Here is a 20820-nt window from a genome sequence, read left to right as displayed (position 1 = left end):
ATTTTATTGAATAAAGAAGTATTTTCACAAATTATTTCTTGGCTGAACCCATGTCCATGTTATGTTGAGTATTTTTGGATAGTTATCCGAGGTGAAGGCATGTTCTTGTGAAGGCATTACTTGGCCATCTTGCTTTAGTTTTTGTAAATGGAGCACAATGCCTCTTGCAGCTGGAATATGTAATGATTCAGGGTAGTTTTTATACAAAACTTGAACAATTTCAAGAGGTGTCAAGCCTTCATGGCGAGTTTTTATCAAATCAAGCACTTGTCTCTCGCGCTCAAGACGATGACTAATATACTCTTTCAACTTACTTACGCCTTGTTCAATAACAGGCCCATGGCCTGGATAGAGTTTATCAGGATTCAAGTCTACTAATTTTTGTAGTCCAGCAAGGTAACTTGTCAAATCTTCAAATACAGCTGTTCCTTGTCCAAGTACACAATCAGCTGTAAATACACTTTTTTCTTCCTCAAGCCAAAAGGTACAATGATCTGCTGTATGTCCAGGCGTATAAATCACTTTGAGAGTTGTGTCATCAGCGTGAAATACTTGATTGTCATACAATGACTTGACTTGAAGATGTTTAGGGAATTTCTCCATATGATCGATATGGTTTCCTTGAGGTAGAGGAAATTTATGAACTTGGATATCTCGATTGAGTGTTTTTGAGTTTAAGATGTCTTCAAGCCCGCCCCAATGATCAGCGTGGCCATGACTGATGATAATGTCTGAAATATAAGCTTCAGGATGTGTTTCTTGTAAAGAACTTTCCAATAGTTTCACATATTCAGATTTGCCTTCTCCGCAATCCAATAAAATCTTTTTTGGGCCAGCTCCCAAAAGATAGGTATTTGTACCTAATATGTTTGTCAGCCTGTTGCATATTCGCATAGATATTACCTTGAAGCGTAAACTTGCCAGGATTCAGGCCTAAGACACGCCAAACGCGACGAGATAATTGTGAAAGTTGAGGCAAGTGAGCAAGTACTTCGGTCATATCAAGCAAACAAAAAAAGTGAGAAAAAAAAAGAGTGCCCTGATGTTTAATAAGCAGAAAAGCTACAGCCAATCATTGAGTTTCTTGAGTACGAAAAAAAAATTATGCAAACCATTATTATGATAAAGTGTAGATTCTTTATTGCATGCATAAATATATAAAAAATAAGAGGGTCATTAAATAGAATATAGTACAAAGAAATGAATTAATGCTGAAACCAAGGTAAATGCTCAATGTCTTGTATTAAAATCCGTTTCTGGGGATTTCTTTCTAGAATAGAATGTACAACTTGTTTGGCTTCTTCACTCACGTTACAGTCAGTTGGCCATTTGACTTGAGCACGAACAATCCGATAGAACAATTGAGACACACGTTCTTGTTTACGTGGATCATAGCGAAATGGTAGATAGCCCACCAAGAGACTGTAGAGAATGATACCTAGTGCCCATGTATCTGTCTTTCTGCCATCGTATGGCTGTTGTTGAATGATTTCAGGTGCTGCGTATTCTTCACTACCACATCGGGTAACCAATAAAGGTGAATCGGGGTCTACCACACGAGCTAGGCCGAAATCTGTGATTTTTAGAATAGGCGTTTCATCGTCTTTCTTGTGCATCAAAATATCTAGTATATTGATGAGTAAAAAATATGTTTGAGGCATTGATTCTTACTTTCTAGCTTAAGATCTCTGTGGACAATATTATGTTCATGTAGCCATTGAACAGCGTGTAATAATTGAAGAAAGATGGCCTTAATCATATTTTCTTGAATAGCTGTATGTGATGCATGATGCATTTTTTGTACAAAATCAAATAGTTCGCCACCTTCAACATACTCCAAAACAATACACATCATATGCTCAGTTTCCATAGTTGCTTCCAAATGAACAATATTTGGGTGATCAATATACTAATCAACCATGGGTAAGAATATATTCTATTTTTTTTTTTTTTTTGAATTTCTTACCTTTAAAATACCAACTTCTCTTTCAATGCTTGAACGTACTCTTGGATCATCTAGTAAAGTACCTTTTTGAATTGTCTTGATAGCAAAGAATTTTTGAGTTTGAATATGATTAGCCAAATACACCTTGGAAAAAGCACCCACGCCTAATTCTTGACAGATACGGAATTGTCCAATTTGTTTGCCAACAATGTCTTGATCTTGTTGGTAAATTTTCTTCTCTCTTTTAAGTGTAGAAGACGGTTTCATTAAGAGGTCTCCCAACATAGGTTGCTCTGATAAGATAGGAATTTGGTGAACAGGGTTGAAAAAAGTGTTATGAATAACAGGAATTTCTTGAATTTGAGCTGTGGTAGGAAATACAAAATGCTCCTTCTTTGTCTCTTTCACATGAGGGGTAGGCAATGCAATCAAATCTTCTTCATTAAGTAAAAAATTGGGTGTTGTAGGTGACTCTTTACTTGTTGGGTTCAGGTAATGTGGTATAGGTGAAAGCTGTTGTTGTTGTTGGCGTGTAGAAGCAACCAGATTTCTTAATCGATTAGCATAACTATCATGATGATAAATATCATCATTAGCATCACCTAGTATTGTAGGTGAAGGTGGAGTAGGTGGTTGTTTAGATAGCGTGGATTTAGGCTGCTTTACAGAAATCTTGCGTGAAATAGAAGGAGGTGGACGAGGTGTAGAGGAAAGATCGGATGTGTGAAAAAATGCGTTTGTTTTCGTTGTACTTGTATCGATTTCTAGACCACGCGATGCTTCACGTCTATGACTAAGAGACTACAAACAGATGAGTCATATTGTTATTAAAGAGGAGAATGCTTACTTCACTTTGTTGAGTGTCACTATCAGTCAAGATGGTTTTTTGTAAAGAAGTAGCCTAAATTAGATAAATAAAAATGTCGTTTTTTAATAAAGAACCCTTACCATGTTAATATATATATATGTATATATATATATAAATATATATATATAACAAAAAGAAAGAGGGGGAAGGAGAAGGGGTAAAAAGAAAGAAAGAAAAAGAGAGGGAGAGAGAGATAAAGTGAGAGATTTTTTTGAAACAAAAAAAAAAAGAGTACGGTCACAGACTGAAATTAATGCACCAATTGTTTTTAAGGGATTTTTTTTGTTTTTGTGTAGTCTCTATTTTCTACTTGCTTATGATGGTAAGTTTATTATGATGAAGAGACAAGTGAATTAAAGCAAGTTTTCTATCCCCTTTTTTTATGTTCCTGACTGAAATACCAATAAGAAACCATGTCGATCCTCTTGCATGATTTCTAATTGGTTCAACTAATTTTTTTTTCTTCCTCGGGTTGTTATGTTCCGCGGAAAGGACTAAAAAAACCATGAACCAATCTTTCTTAATGTCTGCGATTGATGCATAGGTGTTGTAGCTGTGTCTGTATTTGTCTTTTTATGAAGTTTCTTATATTTGAGCCATTTGTTGAATCGATTATGAGTCAAGAGAGGTGAGGGTAACTCGGAAGGCAATGGCGTTGTTGTCTCTTTTGGTGGTACAGGTGGTGGTGGAGGAGGGTGTGGCAGAGCTGTATTGATATAATGAAGTGTGGGATTTTCTGCAAGACAATTCATAGATTCTCTTAGTTTGGTTGTTGTCGGTTCATCAGCAAAACAGGTGGTTTCCTGCTTTTGATTGGCTTTTGATTTTAAAATTTCCCTCAACGCATAAAGTCCTATTGTCCTGACATGAGCTGATGTGACTGCATCCATAAGAGGTAAACAACGCATTAATGTACACCAATGAGCATACTGGGTATCTAGGATATCTTGATTTGTTGTCTGAAAAGGCTCAATTGGCTTTGGCCATGGTATACCTTCTGCTGAACCTACTGTACCTATATTGGCACAACACTCATTAGGGCATTTTTGGAGCATATCCACATCTTCTAATCGTTGCAATAGACCAGCATAATTTTGAGGTACACAAGAAGCCCACGGGTCAATTATGGTATGGTTTAATGCCTTTTTGTTTTCTTGTTCTGTCTGACTCTTTGTCTCTAAATCTTCAATTTGAACAGATAATTTTCTAACAAGAGAGGCTAAATCTTCCAAGGAGATACTTTCTTTGACAGGATCTACTTTTGATTTCTTAGAATGATGAAATAGTTTGAACTTTCTGAGTGGCGATTTGTTTGCCAACATGATAAATAAAAGAAGAAAAAGAAGTTTTCGGAAACATCTTGTTGAAGAAATCATTTTTGTTTATTCTCCTAACACATTTTCAGCAATATACAGTGGTATAGCTGTTAAAGAAACAAAAACCTATTAAAGAATGCTTAAGGTGAACAAGAGAAAAAAAAAACTTGTGATGTGCTTAGTTGTTTAGAGAAATGAGGACTTGTAAAGAGATTTTTTTTTATAAACTTATGAATTATCAATTATATACAGCACTGTTTTCTTGGAGGTAATAAAGGCATTGAGAAATCAAGAAGCACTCTGTCCATTCTATTTTTGCATGAATTTAGTGATGCTCAAAGTATGGTTGTTACAAGCTGTAAAGTATGCCGATTCTTTCCATTTTTCCTTACAATGTCTTTTTTGCTTGACACAAACAGGACACAGCTTGTTCTCTTATCGTTAATTCGTACGCGTTTGCTAGATTGCAGGTCTCTTTGATAAACAACAATGAAAAGTGATAACAAATAGACTTTTATCTTTTTTTCTAAGAAAACACTTGAAACTATAATTTCTTTTAGATCAATATATTTATACAAAATGATTGCTTTTTGGAATGAATATTGGAATGGATAAAGTGTTCTCCTTCATTGTTTATTATTTTTTCTCTTACTACTGTCCAAGTCAAAACATGTCTTATTGGCTCCAGTTCTTTCTCTTTTTTAAAGGTCAAATGATTTGAGTTAAAGAAGCAGATGGAATTTGTCTGGCTCAGTGCACTGGCTAGGCTGAATCGTCAGCAGGTAGAATATTTCTTAATGGCCTTCTTTACATTAGAGCTTGAAATTCGCAAGCGATAAAGGACTAATAGCAGTTAAATCAAATTTTATTTTCTTCTTGATTTTATGAATTCATCTTTCATTGTTTTTGGCTTTGTTTAAGCATGTGTTCCTCTTTAAAAAGCAATGTCTCAGAGTTAACCGCAACAGGTTCTGGTTTTTGGTGAGAGAACATTTTCCTTTTATTCCATAATGCAAAAAGGATTCTACATTATGTTTGTTTTGGTATTCAATTAAATTTATTTTAAATAATCACAGTATAGATATCAAGCGGCTCTTTCTTTGCCTTTTGAGCTTTTCGTAGCAGCTGTAGTTGTAGTAGCAGTTTCTTCTGCTGAAATAGCAGATGCAATAGGCGGAAGTACAGGTTTTGCTTGAGGATTACCATGTTGACAAACAATACACTCTTGTTCAGTCCCTAACTGTCTTTCTAAGCATTCAGTGTGGAATCCATGTCCACAGCGGAACAAAACGTATCTCTTTTGAACAGCAATAGTCTCATTAGGGCGAGTTTCACCTTCTGAGCTGCTTGAGTGATTCTTTTCTTCTTCCTCATCAAATCCCCAAGCTAAAGGAGGATGCAATAGGCCCAAGTCTAAGATATTTGCACCACAAATTTCACAAACAGCTCTATCAGGTCTCCAGCCTTTACTACGCTTTGTCACCATATCTTGTAAGCTATCAAACAAGTCACGGTCAAAAAGCCGATTGGTCATTTCTAACAGTTTGCCTTCGTATTTGTAAGTATCGAGCATACTAAGAAAAATGTCGCGGAAATCAGCAAATGTTGTGTCACCTCTTGCCTGAGAATGAATCAATCGTAACAAGAGACGAGGTAGAGAGACTTGCGGTGATGTAGACAACAAAAGAGATGTTAAAATGGACTGTACAAAAGATTTGAAGGATGTAATGATGCGGTGGCGGATTTCAGCAGGTGCTGTACTTTTGGCATTGTCAGGTGTACCCAAAGCATTGTACATATCAATAGAGGCTTCAACATAAGCGTCCAATAAACGAAACCAGAGTGTCTCCACTTGATCATTTTGGGTAAAGTCTTCTTCATGATTACCAATAGATTCATCACCAACAGAACTGTCTTCTCCTCCACGACTTAGTTCAGGCATGTTTTCTTCTTCATTGTCTTCAATTCCAGTTTGATAAGTGGCTGTACTTGATCTGCTACTACTCTCACAAAGTCTTGTGCTAACTCGCAAGACACCATTCAGGCCAATTAGACAGCTGTTGATTGTATTTTGTTCTTCAAAGGTCCAGTTAGCATCAGATTGTTGATGCTCCTTCAAAATAGAAAGAATAGTGCTGTTCTTGTCTTTGGCAACTCCCAACATCCTCTCTAAAGCTCCTTGAGTATTGCCGTTCTTCTCCATGATCCAAACTACTGCGTCTATCACACCGTATTCTTCACAATACTTTTGCACCTTCTCCAATGACACATTGTCATTCAGCCTGGTGTTGAAGTAGTTAAAAACGCCGGAAGGATCAAAGCGACACATGAGTTCAATATAACGCTCTTGAATGGAGCCATCCACATGAGGTATTTGTGTTTCTTTAATAAGACCTTGATGCAGTTCATTATCGTTATCCTCTTCTTCTTCATAAGGCTCCAATAAGCCTCGCAAATAAGAAAACAAACGTTTGTCGGCAGTAACATGATTTTCTTCATCGTCAAATTCTTGATCTTCTTCCAGTCGACGAATAGCATCAGCATGGTCACCGTTTAAAAAGTTCTCGACAATATAAGCTGTCTTTTGACCATCCGTCTCAACAAATTGAGAGATTCGAATCATAAACACGCGCTTAACCTCATCTTTTTGTCTATCTTTCAAGTCATTAGAACCAAGTAAGTTCTCAACACAGTCAAAGACCATTTCACGACAGTCATCATCCTTAAGATAGGCCTCTACCAGCTTGCCATATTTCTTATCACGACGATAAACATCTTCTAGCACTTTCCAAAACCCTGCTTCTTCATATAATCCTACTATTTGCTCTTGATTTGCAGGTGTAAAGACAGTCAATAAATTCTGTACAGCCTTTTCACGTTCAATACGGGTATCGGGGTCATGGTCTTCGGCTAGTCTAATAAGGACTTTGTGTAATGTCTTGGGCGGTAGCAAGATGAATGTGGTATACATATGGAGATTGGATGCAATGAATATATAGAGCAGAATGATATTTTCATTTGAGATGTAGTCATAAGTAGAAGAGAGATAGTGTTCTCCATGAGACATAGATGAAGAAGGCACAGTGATATGTAAATTTGGACGGTTTGTGCTGAATGATTGTACTGTTGATGCTGAAATGGATTGCTTTGGGCGTGGAGGTGGTAGTGGTAGACTATTGCCGGTGGAGCCACCACCCATGACATCCAGCAAGGTATTGACAATGATTTGTCGAGAAATTACTTTACCAGGCACTTCATCTTCAAACCTTGAGCTCAATATGTCTTCACCACCATTGAGCCATGGATCTTCAAATGCAGTTTCTAAGGCCTCCAAAAACTTTTTTGTGCTAAATCGAAGTAGCAATCGCAAGTAAGGATAGGTAGGTTCTGAAACGCCTTCGTCTTCATCTGCTGTCAATACCAATTTGCCCCCTACAGGTGGCCAAATCACACAACGACCCGAAAACACAAATGAATAGACAGCACTTCGAGCATCACTTGCTTCATCTGGATCCAAAATAGCAGATCCTTCAGGGAATGATCTTCCTGTCAAAATAAGCTTGAGATAGTCAAATAACTTCTCAGCATTTTGACGAACTTGTAATTGTTGCGGGCTATCAACATCATTACGAAGAACAGTTCGAATTATTTTAAGCATCTCTACTACTGGGCTAACATAGTCATGCATGCTCTTGTTCCAGACATACATCATGGCTTCGTACATGCCTTCACGATGGCACATGCTTACAACTTGGTCAATGTCTAAATGACGTGGATTGACATGCCAAATAACTTGCTCCAGTTCATCCAACAAGCGCTTTTTGCTGTAGTGATCAACCAAATCTTTCATGATAGATGGTGGTACGTCAGGTATACGGTCCTGAACGATACAAGGCTCCAATACTTCTAAAAAGACGCCCTTCACCTTATTATCTGCAAAACACTCATAGACTACATCAAATAGGAAGTCTGTATTGTTCATACTCAAACAAGCTTCAACACAGCCTTGTGCCAGGTCACGAAACAAGACCATTTCACCACCAGAGATTTCATTTGCCATGCCTTCATAAGTACGTGTTGAAGAAAAGGCATAATTGAGAGAAGCTATCAACAAATCCATCAATTTCTCTCCCACAAGAGCTTTGCGTGCCTTTTCTTCTTCAGGTAAGCCGATGACTGTTTGAATACCAATACCGTTGTAGAAAGAAGTAGCCAGTTCAATGCTCTCTAAGAAGTCGCCTGCTTGAACCAAAGCCAAGATTCGATCTGCCCAGGATAATAAGGTACCAACATAGATTTGATTCATGCCCAACAAAAACAGCTTTCCTTTATAACCTTTAATAGAACTGAAATAAGCCATTTCTACAGACTTGAGCACATTTGAATTCTCAGGTGAATCTACTGTCAAGTTGGCTGCGTCTACAACCAAGTCTTTCAACGGTGTATTAAACCAATCGTGATAAATAAGTTGCTTATTGCGAATACTCGTGTGTTGAGTCTCTTTCATGTTTTTGGGATCAAAAAGGATCATCTCCTCATTTGGTGTAAACAATACAAGAATTTGTCGATTAATCCATTGTATTCCTACAATAGCGTCTTTACATTTCCATTCTCCAACCTTGACAAATTCCAAAGTAACACCTTTTTTGTTGACCTTTGGCGGCGTTGTAGGTATTCTTGGTACTCTTCCGTTTGTTACGGGCTGTTTGTTTTCATGATTGACACAGACACGTAGAATAAAGAGATGATTTCCCCAAGCAAAAGCAAGCATAGGGTCTCCAGTGGGTGGTTGCTCTTTGCCTTTAGAGACTTCCTTAGCGGCGTTGTTATGCCCTGTCTTAAGAACTGGTAGCCATGCTAAACAACCAGACAGAGGTTCAATATTCGCTTTTGATCTATCATCTGTATTGTTGTTTTGTGAGTGCATTGTTTTAGATTTCAGGAACTTGTAAAGAGTTTGTACAGTAGGTTTCAATCCAACAATAATCATCTGTCAAACACATTCAATCAGTATCTTTCTTTCTCTTTCTCTTTTCCATATAACTTTACTTACTTTGTATGGTGTCAGTAAAGCAACAAGGCCAAAATTCTCGGCAGGATGGGGTATCTGTCCAAGTGGTAATGGTTGCATAGCAAAAACAGTACTGGGTCTTCTGGGTTTTGGCAAGACAGAAGGTGACTGCAGTCTCATTCTAGCGTTGGCTGCCACAGTCTGAGCACGTTGAATTTCTGGTGTCAAGGATAAGTTTTGGTATCGACCAAGAATACGTGTTGTATCAACTGCGTTCACCATGATTACTTTGTACAAGGTATGATAAAACGCCATTCCTTGGTCGTCACCCGACACAATATCTGATTTCTTAACACTTACAAATCCAATATGAAGGATAGATGCACCTTTAACATGACCTTCTTTGCGCGGCACTTGTTGCTGAGGCGTTGATATGGCACCTGCAACTTGGTTAACCGAAATAGGGTCGATTGTCCGAATGGGATAAGCGGGTTTTCGAATATCCCATACAACAATGTAGCCTTGAGAATGCCCACATGCAATGGTGGTATGATCTGCAGAAACAGCCAAAGAAGTGACTGAACCGAGTTCAATGGCTCGAGTGCTATCACCCAAAATGCACTTTAGGTTTTGCGAATAATCATAAACAAATACTAAACTACGTGTTGTGCCAATAGCAATAACTCCACTCACTGCCATAACTGATATCAGTCCACTTTCTCTTTTGATTTCTTCAGAATAGAGTTGATCTGAAATTTTGATAAGTGGTGTCCATTTGAATGCTTCCCAAGGTTCGATATTGTCATTTCCACTATTTTCAATCAACATAGAACCAGCGAAATCTGATGATGAGTGATGAGAAGCAGAATCATCACCAGAGGCCTCCAATCTTTGTCTTAACAACTGACTGCTAACTGGAGAGTTAAATCCAATGTGATGAGAAGAAGCAGGAGAGGATAAAAATGTTGGTGTTCCAGGAGATGTCTTTGATAGCTCTGAAGGAGAATCCTAGTGGCTCTAGCTTAGTTAACCATAAACATGAATTTTAAACTGTCTTACAAAGTGTAGTAAACTAGAATCAACTTCTGCTGTATCAGAGCAATCTTCACCTAACTCTTCTTCTGAATTATCAGACTCATTCAGAATGTTTTCGAGTTCAAGGTAGTTGGCTAAAAGAATATATTAAGCATCTATCATTTCAAAAGAAAGTCTGCAGTTACCTTTTTTTATGAATTCTTCATAAAGACCAATTTCCTTAGATACTTCATCTAGTAAATTCAATACTTTTTGCTTTTTCTTTTCGCCAATATTGTTTTGTGTAGAATTGTTCACAAGAGGACCGCCGTTTAAATGGATATATAAATCTTCTCGTATCTTGTAAAGGTTATTAAGTCGTGTCTGAATGACAGTATCAGACACAACAGGTAAATCCAATTCGGGAATTCGGAGTGCATGAAACTTTTGCTCTAAAATTGTGAGTGAAGGAACACCGTTGATAAGACGTGTATGGTATGGAACAGCATCAAGCACTTTAGACAATGGATCTGGCTGAGCACGTTCAAATTGCTTGGGTGATAAAGGTTGGTTAGAAAAGGTTGCTTGAAGCGGTGTATTGGGTCTATCATGATTGAGTCTAACTTGCAGCAATATGTAAATAAGACTTACATTGAGAAATCCGAGTTGATAGACTGAGACCTCCGGTGACTCATAAAATTCTTGAGGTTAGCCAGGTATTTATCAGCAAGAGATCGATCTTCCAAAGCAGCTCTCAAGTCTTCTGGTAATTCGGCAGTCGCAGCATTCAGGTCAATATCAATCTGATTGAGCATATCTTCTTCGTCTTCTGAGCTTTCTTCCAATACTTCCTTTAATAAGGCGTCATAGTCTCTGCGAAACGAAGTGGTGCCTGTACTAACACTAGGCTCCATTGCAGGAGGAACCAGATTAGCAGGCCTTTTCTTCTCTGGATTCATATTGCGCGTGAATAAAGACGAGTGTGTTCCTCTATCGATAAGTAGAAGAAAAGAGAGACAATACTAGTAAAAAAGGCTTCGATTTGGGTATTATATATATATATATATATATATTATAATGTATTTTATATATGCAAAGCAAATATTCTTGTGAAGCTCCAAGTGTGTGAGTGTTGGAAAGGAGAAAGGAACAGAGGTGGAGTTGGAAAAAGTGAAAAGCTGAGGGCAACTTTTCTTCACTTCAAATTCAGATGTTCGGATCACAGTAAAGCATAGAAGCATCACATGTTTTGATGGATTGCATTTGACTCTTTTATAGGAATAAGCATCTAAGAAAAAATTTGATCATAAAGCTTTCTGACACTATCATTTTTATAAGCAAACATTCCATTTGACTTAGGGAACTAGGTGAATAAGCGCTTTTGCATCGTACAGTATCATAACTTTTTTTCGACAAAGTCGTTTTAAATGTCAGACAGTTTCTTACTAAATTTAGATAAGCGCCTAACCGGCTTTTTTTTTCAATCAATGCAAGTAAACACCATTCGTGAAAAGCATGCTGCATTTTCTATTGTAAAAAATTCAACCAAGAGAATGTCCAAGTCTGTACTGAAAGACTAGCAAAGATGGAGGAGGTTGACATTTGTAACAAAAGTAATCCAAAGGAACTAGAGTTTGTATGTGAAGCGCAGATATTTGGTGCTCCAGGTCTATTCAGCCTATACAAATCAGAAGAAGAAATAAGAAAAAAAAAAACTATGAAGAAACTGAAAATAATAAAAATGAAAAGGAAGACATCTTGTTTGGTAAGCAAAAACAAATGCGAGAAATGAAACTGTTACTAATGACTTTAAATATAGACAATATTGTAGATTTCATAGACTATGTATATCGAACAGAAATAGAATTTTCGCCAGACTCTCTATACAAGTTAAACTATGTCTATCACAAAGAAATCTTGGGAGATATTTGGATTTTTACCAAGAAAGTTGACAAAACTAAACCTTTGGCATTCACCCAATAGTTGAACAAGCAAAACATTGATTTTTTATCAGATCCATCAGAACGTAAAGTTATAAAAGGAAGATACAGTCGCACCTGGATATAGTCATACCGTCGGTCAGGCCAAATCCTATGACTATACACTATTTTCACTAATTATTGAAGCAAAAAATAAATATAGATTGGTACAAACAATGATTATATTTATTAAATGGGCTTTCTCTGTATACAATTATTAAACCTAGCTACAGAATATCTACAGAAACCTTGCAAATCGCTTACAAGGATACTGTTGTAGGCGTCCCGAATTCTGGTAGTTAAGGTCTCTTCTAAAAGTGCTTCTCTCATAAGTTTGCTCTTACAAACAGACCAAAACTGCTCAATTGGATTTAATTCAGGAAAGTATAGAGACAAATAGATACAGTAGCACTACGAATAGACATTCGCTTCTCGTTAACCAAGAAGAAAAAGTGCTCCGTGTCCTCTTTCTTGTATTTGCGATATGTTTTTTTGCTTTTGACTTTTTCAGATAGAGACCTAGGCTGCTTCTCAAGGTTTTCTTTAGGGTTCTACTACATCTTCTGGGGTGGCTTAAGATCAGTATATTGGTCGAAGTGTATAGCATTATCCAGGAGATAATTGATTTCACCAACTTCCATCTCCATCTCAAAAATTTCGTCGCCTTCATCATTAAACATGTTGTCTTTCCTGTCTTTGTAAATAATAGAGTCCATTTTAAACAATGCAAGTAGCTTATATATTTGAAGAAAAAAAGTAGGTCTATATAATGCCATCACAAAATTTTCGGTAACGTTGCATCACTTTTAAATGTTTTATTTTGGGTTGATACTAAGTATTTATAATCATCATAGTACTTTGCTAAGCATATTACTGAAAGCAATTGTAAAAAACTTGAATACTAGAGATGAAGATGTTACAGTAAAGGATAATTCAGATACAAATGGAGTACTGTTTGAGACTATATTTTATTCTGAAAGAGAAATTGGATTACAATCAATCTCTTTGTGTGTTCTATTTATATGGATTTAGGATAACTGCTCGTAAGAATATCTTTTTTAGTCACAGCTATTCTTGAAAAAAGTATGTATGCTATAAAATCAAATCGCGAAGTTACTCAAAAGGAAGAAGCCATAAATGAATACTTAGATTTGACAAGCGCTGAAAAAGCCTCTGCAATTGAATACGTCGAAAACTCTAAAGAAGTAATGCATAACTTGTTTCAGCTTCCGGAATACGATCAGGGGGCTGAGGTGAAGGTTGCGTCCATTATCCTTTGTATTTTCCGTAGAAGGTGAGTCAAGATCACTCCATACAGTAATACCCCGCAATATTGGATCCGATAAGACAGAATGCCTTACTTTATTAGTATGATATTTTCTATATCAAATATCAACTAAGCAGTAGCAGCATTCTAGCAGGTTTTGCAAGCAACGAAACTTTCTAACTGTCAGAGGTCTTAACGTTCATAATAAATACCGTTATTGCGAGGTATTGCTGTAATCCAATTCATAAAAGTAACATTAAAAACTAGGAAGATTAATGTTAGTCATGAGTATGATGAGCTTTGTGATTTGATGAAGAAAATACACAAGCCGAGCAAAAAAAGAAAAGAAAAGAAAAGTAGAGTTAATCTCTAGCTCTTTACCAACAACAAACACGTTGTCATCTTCAGGAGTAATGGTTTAGTTAATCATGAGTAATAAAGGTTATTTATCTAACATGCACTATAGACTGATGATAATAGTAGAGGCATTATCAGAGAATTCATCAGAAAATGCAAACTAAGCTCTGTTTGGGAAAGCAAGTAGTAAGTGCATACCTCAACAGAATTCAAGTATGGTTTTAACAACTTGACATACAACTTCAATCATTTTTACCCAGTTTACTTGGAGCTTTGCCTGATTTGCCAAGATTTTTACTTATTAACGATCAGACTTTGGCCAGTAGCTATTTCAAGGAAATCAAGAGCCATTTAAAAATGGTTGAAATCCTTAAGCCTGTTGATATGGACGAGTACGAAAAGAAGTGCATCGGCAGCTTTGTTAAAGTAAATAGCAAATACCACACACCTTGCAGAAGATTAAAGTATTATAGAACGAAACTGTACCTGAATATGACAAAACTGCCTTTTCTTCTTAAACACAATGTAAGTCAAACACGAGCGATTCTAATAATTGGCATTGTTGCTTAAAGCTTTGTTATAGACATAAGCACTACAAAGCTCACTACAGGAGATTATCATTGCTGCTTGAAAATGAGCTTATGGTTATTGTCCAAAATTTATTTTCTCTCTTTTTTATTGATAAATACAGATCTGAGCCTAACGTTGAAGTCATGGGGGTAATGTATTGGTTGACTTGAATTGAATTTATGCCAACATTTTTCTCTGTTCCATCAAAGTACTAATCTGAGATCAAGTGGTAAGAAAAAGGCTGACAGTGGTTTGCTGCTGAACGATACCTACACTGTTTTACAGTACAAAGCAAAGTCGAGCATGGCCAGTAAACATAATTTGCGGGGAGACTTTGAAAAAATGAGTAAAAGTGCAGCCAACAACATAGAAAAAATGAAAAATGAATATGGAGACCCAAAAGTGACCCTAGTGCAAATTTCTGGTAAGTTTAAAAGTATAGTGTTTATTTCGTATAAAAACTTTATTTGTTTTTTTTTATGTAAAGGTCTGTGTTTGGATTTCTACTTGGTCGATTATTATCTTGATGGTCCCATATACAGATGCATACATTTTGAGCAATGCTTTTTACCGGACAATAGAAATGATTACGGCCGCCTTTTGAAGCTATACAAAGGTTTAGGAAAAGTATCAGTAAGTAAAGACTTAATAGTAAATGAGATCAAAAAATATAACCTTTTTCTTAGGCTGTGGTGGAACAAGTAATAAAGCATTATATTGAATAAAGACATACCATCATATAATATACAACGTTTCATTTAACAAATCGTGCTCGAACTCAACTGTATCTCATTTTTATCCCAAATCTACAAACGTTTATTACTGTTAGCAGAAACTAGAACTGCAAAGCTTTACATCATACAACTTGTTATTGTCAACAGATCCTATAGATATCATTAATACATACATATTCCATACGACATCAGCAAAAGACTAGTTATCTTGATATCTTTGCTGAATAGACATGGACGATGTCTTTTCTTTTATTTCAGAGAAAAGCAAATCAGGCACATTTTTGCTCTTTGGATCAACCAGTTTTCTAAGCAGATTTCTTTCTTCTTTCAAACATCTAAATTGCATAACTCGGAAGCATATTTCTATGGCGTAAAATTACGATAGCACCCCCCCCTATATAATTCATTGTTATAAAATTTGTGCAAGCATCTCAAGTCCAACTTTTATTCTTCTTTCTTTTTTATTCTAAAATGTCAAGCTATACAGCAAATGCTTTTAAATAACTGCCGGCAGATACAGGCAATAAGAAGTCGAGAGAATTATTTTATTGTTTAATTTGCTTCAAGAGCTTCAGTAGGCTAAGCCAATTGAAAGCACACAGCGTTATTTATACTGGCGACAAGCCTTTTGAATGGTAATAAGGCAGTTTTTTGAATGAAATAAGAAAAAACAAAGAGCTGCAGTGCCTAAACCATCTAATTCTTAGTTCTAAGTGTAACCGATGCTTTTCTTTCGTTTCCAACCTGAGACGCCATATAAAGGCTCATTTGAACACTTCAAATAGAGTTATCTTATTTGCTGGAGACAGAGAGTTATGCATTCGTGGAGTAACAAAAAGACACAGACAGCCTTCATTAAAAAATAAGCGTAAAAACCGATTGGAGCATGGTCGTCGTAATCATGCTGTTTTTCTGCAGCATCCCTTAAATCTGCCGAATCTCGACAAGCAATTTTTATTTTATAGAATCATCCTGCCTGCTATTTCTAATAAATAGCTTATCACATAAATAATACATTATATTCTGCTTTCATATCGACTTTACTACTCTCATGGAACAGATTGCAAGTAAGAGAGTTTATTTTCTTTATTATTGTCGCTTGCCTCAACTAAATGATATATGACAAGCGAAATCTAAGCAAGAAAAAGTAAGGTTGACACTTTGGAAAGCGAGTAAATTTATTATTTAGATTTGGTTGCAAAAGGCTTCATCAATGCCTTTATCTGCAAGCTCTTCTTATCTCTATTACCGTGTGCGTCAGAAAAGCTTTCAATGTATTCCATTATAAAATAAGCTTGGTCGTTGTTTATGACAAACAGTTGAAGAGAACGAAAGGATTCTATTGGCCCATTCCTCACTATAAATAAATACGTCACCTGGGAATATTTGAATGAAGAAATTTTTTTATTTATTTATTCCTCCCTTTTTGTATCTGTTCATCTACTACTAAAAAGCAAGTCTCTGTTTGACTAGTCATCTACTTATAGCGCTTACTGAATATGCGTCTCATTTTGTTGTATTGTTGATAAACTAGCCTAATTTTAGCTTTTGTCAGGTATGTTTCTTATTCTGCTGTGATGAGAACCAACTGAATATGAACTGAACACGAACTGAACACGAACTGAACACCAACATAGTCTATCTATTGCTGCTGCTAATACTGCCTGCTGTTGTTACCAAAAGCCCTCATACCATATTCACATCATGCACAAGTCATTTGGACTAATAGTCACCCCCCCGTCCACCGATTATCGCCGTGTGTGCTGTATACGATTAGAATACTCGTGTACCAAGAGACTTTTCTCGCTTTTTGGCTATCCTGCTCACTCTGCTCACTCTGCTCACTGCTCATTCTGCTCACTCTGCTCACTCTGCTCACTCTGCTCATTCTGCTCACTCTGCTTTTTCCACTCATGATATCCAGTTGAGCGCGCATCTACCGGTCTTCGTATCGCTTACAGTGCATGCATTTGACTTTCGCTGGCGGACCCATAGGCCTAGGAGACACTGGCTTAGCTGGTGGCTTCTATAGCTTTAGAATGAAAGCCATTTTGGTCAGTAGTCACCCCCGTCCACCGATTGTCGCCGTGTGTGCTGTACGATTAGAATATAGATGAACTGAGCGCCAAACCATATAATTCAAATATGCTGCATGTCTTCTACTGCTACCTGTCTTCTCTTTTTATATGTTTGTGTTATAGGCTGACAAGTCAGCGTTGATTGACCGTATCAACAAAGATACTCTGCTTTCAAAGTTCCTGAACATCATGTAAGGCTATAGTACTCGTATGCAACATACACTAGACTAATTATCCTTACAAGCAGCTATGATTTTTATTTCCTTGGAAGTAAAAAAATGACCTCTGCATCAAATAACAGTGAATGATGATATCAAGCAGTATGTGAAAAGCTTAAAAGACAAATCCAAAGTCGATCTCAAAAGGATTTTCTCTGAAATAAAAAGTTTGCACAGGTTTTAATGAACTTCTGTGCTCTTTACCTTTAACTACGTTATATTCTTGATCTCACAACAGTAATTTATGACATTCTTTATCTCATCGCTCCTTAGTTTCTACAGTACAGGTCTATAAACTTCTATACACTGGTTGAAACAAAGGACATACATTGCTAGAACCATCTATAAACAGGATGTTGATGCTCTCCTTTTGTAGAAACATCTGGCTTGCCAAAGAATAGAACAAGTAAAAAGGAAGCAAATTGTACCATCAGTTTTTAACAAACAAACAAAGCCAAAAAATTTTATTTGTTGTCTAATAAGGCTTTGTTTGCTTCTGCAATGTGCCTTGCAAATGACTACATCAAATGTCAAGTGGTGAGTATGTCTATACAAAATACACAATGGCTATAGTATATTACCGAAAATTTCAGAAGAGTTCCATACAGCGTCGGCAGATGGTTTTCAAAGTCATTTACATCGGAGGGAACTTGGCAAGAGCCAAGCTTCACTACCTTGAATATGCCTTGAAGATCACATACCATGGTATAGAAAGACAGAGTCCCAGCTGTTAGCAATGTGTAGATAAATAAATAAATAAAAAAAAGGAAGAGAAAGCGAACGTTAATAATCAAAGCACATCAAATTTGTAATACAAACATACCAAAACAAGTCATCATCAAGCAGCAATAGTTTCTGCTTTCTTTTGCCACTTTTTTTGAAAACCTAACTACTTTTCTGAAATCATTCTGCTGCTTCTCTTTGTCTTTTTCACCAGGCTTTTTGACTTCAAAAACATACAAGGGCTTACCGAGAAAAGTAATACCACCATCTGCCTTCTTGGCACAAGATTTTTTACGCCTTTTGTTGTCAGAGAGGTAGTAAAAGTTTGTGCTTTAAAGAAGCAGGATTAACCTTTAGTACCTACACTATTAACTTTAATACTTCGTTGCATACCTTTCGAAATCGACTTTGGATGTGTCTTCTAAGCTCTTCACGTACTGCTTGATATCATCATTCACTGTTATTTGATGCAGTGGTGATATGATATTGCACATGAATGCTGCTTCATCAATTTCTGTCTTTTTTTTTGCTTCCAAGAAAATAAAAATCATAGCTGCTTGTAAGGATAATTAGTCTAGTGTATGTTGCATACAAGTACTATAGCCTTACATGATGTTCAGGAACTTTGAAAGCAGAGTATCTTTGTTGATACGGTCAATCAACGCTAACTTGTCAGCCTATAACACAAACATATAAAAAGAGATCATTGGTTAAACAAGAGTCAGCTTGTAAGTACAAATACTTACAGAGCGACAAAAGGCATTGATCAGTTCCTGATCATCATCAGCAGAATTGTTTGTCTGCCAACCTTCAAAAGAGTCGACAAAAAAAACACGTTCCTCGAAAGCACTAAAGTTGAAATTGTTGAAACAAAATTAGTGAACCAGTCTTAAATAACGCTTGAAAATGCTTTTGTTGATCAAACTTACACTTTGAGCTCAAGCGATCTTTGTTTTCTCTTGAGCCTTCTTAATTCTTCTCTTTGGGCTTTGTACAGAGCTTTGTAACCATCCATAACTTCCCAAGGCTAAAAATGCCGTTTTAGAGATAATCAATCATTTTGTCTTTATCACACATACCTCCTTGGAAGCAGCACCAGTTATGGTAGATGATTGAAAGCTGTAAGCGCGCTAGATAAGGGTTGTGAAGCTTAGTAAGTGGTCTTGGGGAACGGTATGAATATCGTACTATACCTTTCTGTTGCGCTCTTCCCACTTCTGTACAATCTCCCAGCAACGATTTGCGGTATCGAAGTGAGGCCTGTAATCTTATTAGTACTTGAATAGCTTTGCTCTTAAATAAAACTTACAGATCAACTTCAAATACCCGGCTCATCGCAGAAAGGATAGTGGAGCGATTGCTGCTCAGGTCATCTTCACTATCCATTTCTGTGAGAGCATTGTAGACAAGTTTGGTATACTCGCTAAAAAAATGCTCGAAATCAACTTTGGAGGCTCCCTGCTTATACCATTTGGTTGCTAATGAAAATAACGAGTTTATTGATGAATTTTCATCCTATCCCTTTTGCATTCATAACTTACCGGCTAATAAAGTAGCGAGATTATCGTGATTTTTAGAAATGGATGATAAGAAGTTAGACATTGAATAAAGAGTAAAAGAAAGCTATAATACATTCAGCCATTCAGACACTTAAATGCATAATGGTGTGACAATAATTAAGTATACATTTTTCACAATCAATCAAAATCAATGTCACTGGTCAATCAAAAATGAGTCATTGGTTAGCCAAAATTGATGTCACAACACAAAGGTCATGTATAAAAATATGTCTTGTATTTAGGATAAGCGATGACACAACAAATTATAGTGTGATGTAGTACATGCTTTTGATAAAAAGAATATGTTCGGTAGGAGGATGCGTAATGAATCAGGTCTTTTTATTCTATTCAACTTATTCTTTGTTTTAAATGTCCACTAGGACCCGAAACCGCTCTCAAGATAGGTAATACAAAAGCATTGCTCACGATAGAAGATCAATAAATTAATCATTTCATAACAGCTGCTAATTTATATGAAAGTAAACATGATTCTTTTTATGTTTATGAAATCAAACAGCCAAGCATCAAATCCAAAGACTTCCAAGCCAAAGATTTTCAAAAAGTAGTATCTTTTTTAAAAAAAGCTACTAATAAAAGAGAAGGCTATTGTTGCTTGGGAATGACCTGTTTTGGTACGTCCACTTCAAGAACATAAGAACTCTGACAATAACTCCTTTTTTTATTGGAATAGATGCTGTCATGACTTTCTACAGCATGTCCTGGGGTACAAATGGCGTATACAAGATGATAGAGCTGGACTCCTGCTGCATTCCTATTGATACAGCAGAGTTCAAAAAGTATTTGACACTTAGTCTAATTCAGGCACGCTGGCATACGCAGCATTGTTTACTGCATAGTAAAGATCGAATAAAAAATTCAATGTATTGACTTTTTTTTATTGTTTAAAAAGAAAAGAAAATGTAATGTACTGATTTTAAGAAAAAAAAAAGAGAGAGAAATGTAAAATGTGTGCACACCATTAGGCTTACTTTCTGTTGTTCTTGCCATTACTTGTACCATAAGAAGGCGATGTAGGGCTGTAGCTTGGAGAAGTAGGACTGTAACTAGGCGATGTAGGGCTATAGCTAGGAGAAGTAGGGCTATAACTAGGGCTAGTGGGCGAATAACTTGGACTAGTGGGACTATAGCTTGGACTTGTAGGGCTATAGCTGGGACTAGTA

General features: G+C 36.5%; 9 protein-coding genes across 9 annotated transcripts; 3 read left to right on the top strand and 6 right to left on the bottom strand.

Annotated features, from left to right (window-relative positions):
* Nucleotides 1-22: 22 nt before the first annotated feature.
* Nucleotides 23-1020, bottom strand: B0P05DRAFT_557685 (beta-lactamase-like protein; the record flags this gene model as incomplete). The annotated part of the gene is made up of 2 exons (XM_051580047.1): nt 904-1020; nt 23-860 (listed from the first exon to the last, which is right to left on the bottom strand). The coding sequence occupies exons 1-2, from the start codon at nt 998-1000 to the stop codon at nt 25-27; spliced, it is 933 nt and encodes a 310-aa protein (XP_051431153.1). The 5' UTR covers nt 1001-1020.
* A 97-nt stretch (nt 1021-1117) lies between these two features.
* B0P05DRAFT_557682 (kinase-like domain-containing protein) lies at nt 1118-3015 on the bottom strand. Its single transcript, XM_051580046.1, has 5 exons — nt 2894-3015; nt 2793-2846; nt 1967-2746; nt 1672-1909; nt 1118-1624 (listed from the first exon to the last, which is right to left on the bottom strand). The coding sequence occupies exons 1-5, from the start codon at nt 2894-2896 to the stop codon at nt 1206-1208; spliced, it is 1494 nt and encodes a 497-aa protein (XP_051431152.1). The 5' UTR covers nt 2897-3015; the 3' UTR covers nt 1118-1205.
* Nucleotides 3016-3112: 97 nt separating this feature from the next.
* Nucleotides 3113-4227, bottom strand: B0P05DRAFT_557678 (uncharacterized protein). The gene has a single exon (XM_051580045.1). The coding sequence runs from the start codon at nt 4187-4189 to the stop codon at nt 3308-3310; it is 882 nt and encodes a 293-aa protein (XP_051431151.1). The 5' UTR covers nt 4190-4227; the 3' UTR covers nt 3113-3307.
* Nucleotides 4228-5075: 848 nt separating this feature from the next.
* B0P05DRAFT_252930 (Golgi CORVET complex core vacuolar protein 8-domain-containing protein) lies at nt 5076-11269 on the bottom strand. Its single transcript, XM_051573344.1, has 5 exons — nt 10806-11269; nt 10361-10758; nt 10200-10309; nt 9183-10148; nt 5076-9119 (listed from the first exon to the last, which is right to left on the bottom strand). The coding sequence occupies exons 1-5, from the start codon at nt 11111-11113 to the stop codon at nt 5214-5216; spliced, it is 5688 nt and encodes a 1895-aa protein (XP_051431150.1). The 5' UTR covers nt 11114-11269; the 3' UTR covers nt 5076-5213.
* Nucleotides 11270-11739: 470 nt separating this feature from the next.
* Nucleotides 11740-12137, top strand: B0P05DRAFT_574712 (uncharacterized protein; the record flags this gene model as incomplete). Its single annotated transcript, XM_051581585.1, has 3 exons — nt 11740-11790; nt 11832-11919; nt 11974-12137. 3 exons carry the CDS (start codon nt 11740-11742, stop codon nt 12135-12137), a joined length of 303 nt encoding a protein of 100 aa, XP_051431149.1.
* A 367-nt stretch (nt 12138-12504) lies between these two features.
* Nucleotides 12505-12849, bottom strand: B0P05DRAFT_477811 (uncharacterized protein; the record flags this gene model as incomplete). The annotated part of the gene is made up of 2 exons (XM_051574984.1): nt 12505-12652; nt 12692-12849. The coding sequence occupies 2 exons, from the start codon at nt 12847-12849 to the stop codon at nt 12505-12507; spliced, it is 306 nt and encodes a 101-aa protein (XP_051431148.1).
* Nucleotides 12850-13920: 1071 nt separating this feature from the next.
* B0P05DRAFT_557665 (uncharacterized protein) lies at nt 13921-15056 on the top strand (the record flags this gene model as incomplete). Its single annotated transcript, XM_051580044.1, has 6 exons — nt 13921-14183; nt 14231-14282; nt 14341-14476; nt 14537-14751; nt 14815-14960; nt 15014-15056. Coding segments are annotated over exons 3-6 (482 nt in total), but the record flags the coding sequence as incomplete, so codon positions are not given.
* A 3529-nt stretch (nt 15057-18585) lies between these two features.
* Nucleotides 18586-19747, bottom strand: B0P05DRAFT_640642 (uncharacterized protein; the record flags this gene model as incomplete). Its single annotated transcript, XM_051583750.1, has 8 exons — nt 19622-19747; nt 19390-19558; nt 19274-19340; nt 19160-19210; nt 19010-19107; nt 18827-18929; nt 18690-18757; nt 18586-18633 (listed from the first exon to the last, which is right to left on the bottom strand). Exons 1-8 carry the CDS (start codon nt 19680-19682, stop codon nt 18588-18590), a joined length of 663 nt encoding a protein of 220 aa, XP_051431146.1. The 5' UTR covers nt 19683-19747.
* Nucleotides 19748-19796: 49 nt separating this feature from the next.
* Nucleotides 19797-20568, top strand: B0P05DRAFT_557648 (uncharacterized protein). The gene is made up of 3 exons (XM_051580043.1): nt 19797-19948; nt 20020-20043; nt 20101-20568. The coding sequence occupies exons 1-3, from the start codon at nt 19942-19944 to the stop codon at nt 20292-20294; spliced, it is 225 nt and encodes a 74-aa protein (XP_051431145.1). The 5' UTR covers nt 19797-19941; the 3' UTR covers nt 20295-20568.
* The last annotated feature ends 252 nt before the right edge of the window (nt 20569-20820 follow it).

This window comes from Gilbertella persicaria (genome assembly GCF_025201335.1).
Source record: "Gilbertella persicaria strain CBS 190.32 chromosome Unknown B0P05scaffold_48, whole genome shotgun sequence".
Taxonomy (NCBI): Eukaryota; Fungi; Mucoromycota; class Mucoromycetes; order Mucorales; family Choanephoraceae; genus Gilbertella; species Gilbertella persicaria.
The sequence above is the reverse complement of the archived record's forward strand: the minus strand, read 5'-3'. Positions and strand labels throughout refer to the sequence as shown.

What these genes read in the sequence shown, in the direction of transcription:
- B0P05DRAFT_557682 (XM_051580046.1), bottom strand. An exon ending in GTGACACTCAACAAAGTGAA is followed by an intron (nt 2,747 to 2,792) that starts GTAAGCATTCTC and finishes ATCTGTTTGTAG; the next exon opens with TCTCTTAGTCATAGACGTGA. An exon ending in CAGAGATCTTAAGCTAGAAA is followed by an intron (nt 1,625 to 1,671) that starts GTAAGAATCAAT and finishes TCAATATACTAG; the next exon opens with ATATTTTGATGCACAAGAAA.
- B0P05DRAFT_557678 (XM_051580045.1), bottom strand. Translation starts at nt 4,189, where the DNA reads ATGATTTCTTCAACAAGATGTTTCCGAAAACTTCTTTTTCTTCTTTTA.
- B0P05DRAFT_252930 (XM_051573344.1), bottom strand. Translation starts at nt 11,113, where the DNA reads ATGAATCCAGAGAAGAAAAGGCCTGCTAATCTGGTTCCTCCTGCAATG. An exon ending in ATCAACTCGGATTTCTCAAT is followed by an intron (nt 10,759 to 10,805) that starts GTAAGTCTTATT and finishes CAATCATGATAG; the next exon opens with ACCCAATACACCGCTTCAAG. An exon ending in TGAAGAATTCATAAAAAAAG is followed by an intron (nt 10,310 to 10,360) that starts GTAACTGCAGAC and finishes ATATTCTTTTAG; the next exon opens with CCAACTACCTTGAACTCGAA.
- B0P05DRAFT_557648 (XM_051580043.1), top strand. An exon ending in CGAAACCGCTCTCAAGATAG is followed by an intron (nt 20,044 to 20,100) that starts GTAATACAAAAG and finishes ATTTCATAACAG; the next exon opens with CTGCTAATTTATATGAAAGT.